Here is a 3,202-nt window from a genome sequence, read left to right on the forward strand (position 1 = left end):
ATGTAACCATGTGCTGCCCCCTACCTCAGGTTGGTGTAATCATGTGCTGCCCTCTACCTCAGGATGGTGTAACCATGTGCTGCCCCCACCTCAAGATGAAGTAACGATGTGCTGCCCCCTACCTCAGGATGGTGTAACCATGTGTTGCCCCTACCTCAGGATGGTGTAACCATGTGCCCACTATCGATGGAGAACATCCGCCTGCTGACGATGCGCTCCCTCGAGCGCATCTCTCGCGGCGAGGCCGACAAGGACGAGGCGAGACAGGCAGAGGAGTCGAGACGCACTGAGGAGCGCGCGGAGGTCGAGGCGCTGATACGATACCGCTGGGACCTCGATAAGCTGATTCCAACGCAGTGTCTCGTAAGACTAAACGAGGTAGGTGGCAGCACATGGTTACACCATCCTGAGGTAGGGGGCAGCACATGGTTACACCATCCTGAGGTAGGGGGCAGCACATGGTTACACCATCTGGAGGTACGGGGCATTCGAGCAACCAAAACAGATTACGGTACAACAAGCATATATTGCGTAAGACATATGACACCATATCTACTACTGCTACGAGAGCTGTTGAAATTAAATTTGGTTTTGGAATTGCATTTTGATTTTGAAATTGCGTTTTGATTTTGAAATTGCATTTGATTTTGAAATTGCGTTTCGATTTTGAAATAAAATTCTGGAAAAAAAATGAAAATTTCATTTTGATTTTGAAAATGCGGTGTGGCCCTCCTGAGCCACCATACTGTTCTCACCACAGGTTACCAGCAGTACAGATTGGCGGAGTGGTGCAATCTGGGTGTGAAGGTAGAGGTCAGCAAGATGGACGCCAGCATAGAGGCACAGGCGAGACAACTGATTGACACGACCCAGCAGGTGGCGCCACTGGGCGGCATCTTTCATTTGGCAGCGGTGAGAATACACGCGTTTGTTCGTTTGAGAGGAAGGTGTTCTAAAATATATACGGGTTATATAGATCAGTGCTTGATCAAGATTAAGGAGTTTCGTAATGTTTGTTAATTCTTACATAGTACATGGTCAGTGTCGGAAAAGTCAGTAATTATAATATTAAAGTTTAATCAAAAGGGCTGGCTGAGGTATTCAGCTGATTTAGGAACGCACGTATCCCCAAACTAATAATATTCGTTCATCAGATCTCACTTCTTATGTACTTCCAAACGATTGCAATGTGTTGACACTGAATGTTGGAACAGTGGACTCATATTCGACTACACGCGTCTGCTTTAGGTGTTGAGGGATGGACTGTTCGAGAACCAAACAGCAGAGACCTTCAGCGAGGTAAACAAATCCAAGATGGCGGCCGCAGTTAACCTTGACCTCGTGACCCGCGACACGTGCGCCACCTCGCTGGACTGGTTCGTAGTGTTCTCGTCTGTGAGCTGCGGCCGTGGCAACGCTGGACAGACGAACTATGGTTACGCAAACTCAACGATGGAGAGAATCTGTGAGAGACGTCAGCGGGACGGCTTCCCTGGTGAGAGTCTCTCTATACAGGCACTAACGTTTTGGGGACGTTACTTACTGCTTGCCATACATCAGGAATTAATGTACCTATTTAGAAAGGTGCATGGATAGAATACTGTATTCCAGATCTATATATCCGGCCCATGCTGTACGTGTTGCTGTATATATGGCATATAGATAGTGTATTCAAATGGAACAATGTTCACTTGTGTTGTCGACATCATTGTTGTTGTTTTTGTCGTCGATGTTCTGTCATTATTGTTGTCATCCTTGTCGTCGTTGTTGTTGTTTGTTGTTGTTGTTGTTGTTGTTGCTGGTGTTGTTACAGCTGTCGTTTTTGTTGTCGTTGTCATCATCGTCATGCTTGTCGTTGTCATCGTCATTGTTGTCGTTTTGATGTGGTCGTCTTTACCCATGTCGTCGTCGTAATGCTTGTCATTGTTGTCATCGTTGTTGTTGTCGTTTTGATGTGGTTGTCTTTACCCACGTCGTCGTCGTCATGCATGTTGTTGTTGTCGTCGTTTACACTGGCAGCATGGAGTGATGACACATTTTTCTGTCTGCAGCGCTCGCGATCCAATGGGGAGCGATCGGTGACGTGGGGATGGCGCGCAGCTTGGGAGGCAACGACACCGTCATAGGTGGCACGCTGCCGCAGCGCATTGCTTCCTGCATGCAGACGATGGATGTGCTGCTCAACCAGCCGTTCGCCGTCGTCTCCAGCTTTGTGCTTGCAGAGAAGCGTGGCAGCGGTGGCGCGTCCACGCAGGACTCACAGGTCGACCTTATCCACGCTGTCGCCAACGTCCTCGGTACGCTATCGGCTCGGTATCACTAAATTAATATTTCTCGTTACACGTAGCATTTTTTGTTATATTACGTAATTATTGTTTAAAAACTATTAAAATGTACACAACAAACTTATTACACAACTTCTTGGTTGATATAAATGACACAACAACTTATTTACTCTCTATACTACAGTGGTGTTGAAGAAACGTCATTACACAGTATCCCTTTCATTTGAATCGAGTAAACTTTACACTTTAGTTTTGTTCACAAACACGGTAAACATTGACATTAAAATATGTTATAATGAGTCATAATAAAGTGCGTAATTTCGTGGCGGCAGGAGTGAAGGACGTCGCGACGCTGAATGCTGAGCTGACGCTGGGAGAGCTTGGTCTCGACTCGCTGATGGGTGTCGAGGTGAAGCAGACGCTCGAGCGAGACTTCGACCTTTCATTAGTTGCGTACGTATTGTTGTTTCATTGGTTGTTTGGGAATCTATTCAGCCAGCTAGCTTACGTACGGGGCACTGGGATAACTGATAAAACATGAAAGTAGTATAGGTACTTTGCAAAAATGTTTTTCTGTTCACTTAACTAAGCCTAAGAGTTACACCAGACTATAGGGCGACGATCATACGTCAAACACTTTGTGTTACGTCCACATGCAGACTTCGCCAGCTGCACACGGTTATATATGTTAGTGTTATTTGCTACATATGTTCTATTATATTTACTGTATTATGTTAGTTGTATTGTTAGGTGCTATACTCTACATATATCCGCAGTCTTGGCCAGCTGCTAGTGTGAGTACTTTTATGCACGCACCTGTCTTCACGCCGGATCGGCTGGTGAGGACGACATACTGAGCTCCATGCTCGATCAGCCACTGACACAGCTCTAGTCCCACCCCCCCTAGCCCCCATGTG

At 46.4% G+C, this 3,202-nt stretch overlaps 1 protein-coding gene across 1 annotated transcript in view; it reads left to right on the top strand.

Annotated features, from left to right (window-relative positions):
* LOC106811942 (fatty acid synthase-like) overlaps nucleotides 1-3,202 on the top strand; it is a 25,358-nt gene that overhangs the window by 20,226 nt on the left and 1,930 nt on the right. Inside the window, exons 20-25 of the mRNA XM_014815686.1 lie at nucleotides 160-378; nucleotides 456-531; nucleotides 761-912; nucleotides 1,249-1,495; nucleotides 2,052-2,297; nucleotides 2,618-2,738. Coding sequence (XP_014671172.1) covers nucleotides 160-378; nucleotides 456-531; nucleotides 761-912; nucleotides 1,249-1,495; nucleotides 2,052-2,297; nucleotides 2,618-2,738 — 1,061 coding nt within the window. The remainder of the gene's footprint in view (nucleotides 1-159; nucleotides 379-455; nucleotides 532-760; nucleotides 913-1,248; nucleotides 1,496-2,051; nucleotides 2,298-2,617; nucleotides 2,739-3,202) is intronic.

The sequence above is a fragment of the Priapulus caudatus genome, unplaced genomic scaffold (assembly GCF_000485595.1).
Source record: "Priapulus caudatus unplaced genomic scaffold, Priapulus_caudatus-5.0.1 Scaffold593, whole genome shotgun sequence".
In the NCBI taxonomy this organism is placed as follows: Eukaryota; Metazoa; Priapulida; class Priapulimorpha; order Priapulimorphida; family Priapulidae; genus Priapulus; species Priapulus caudatus.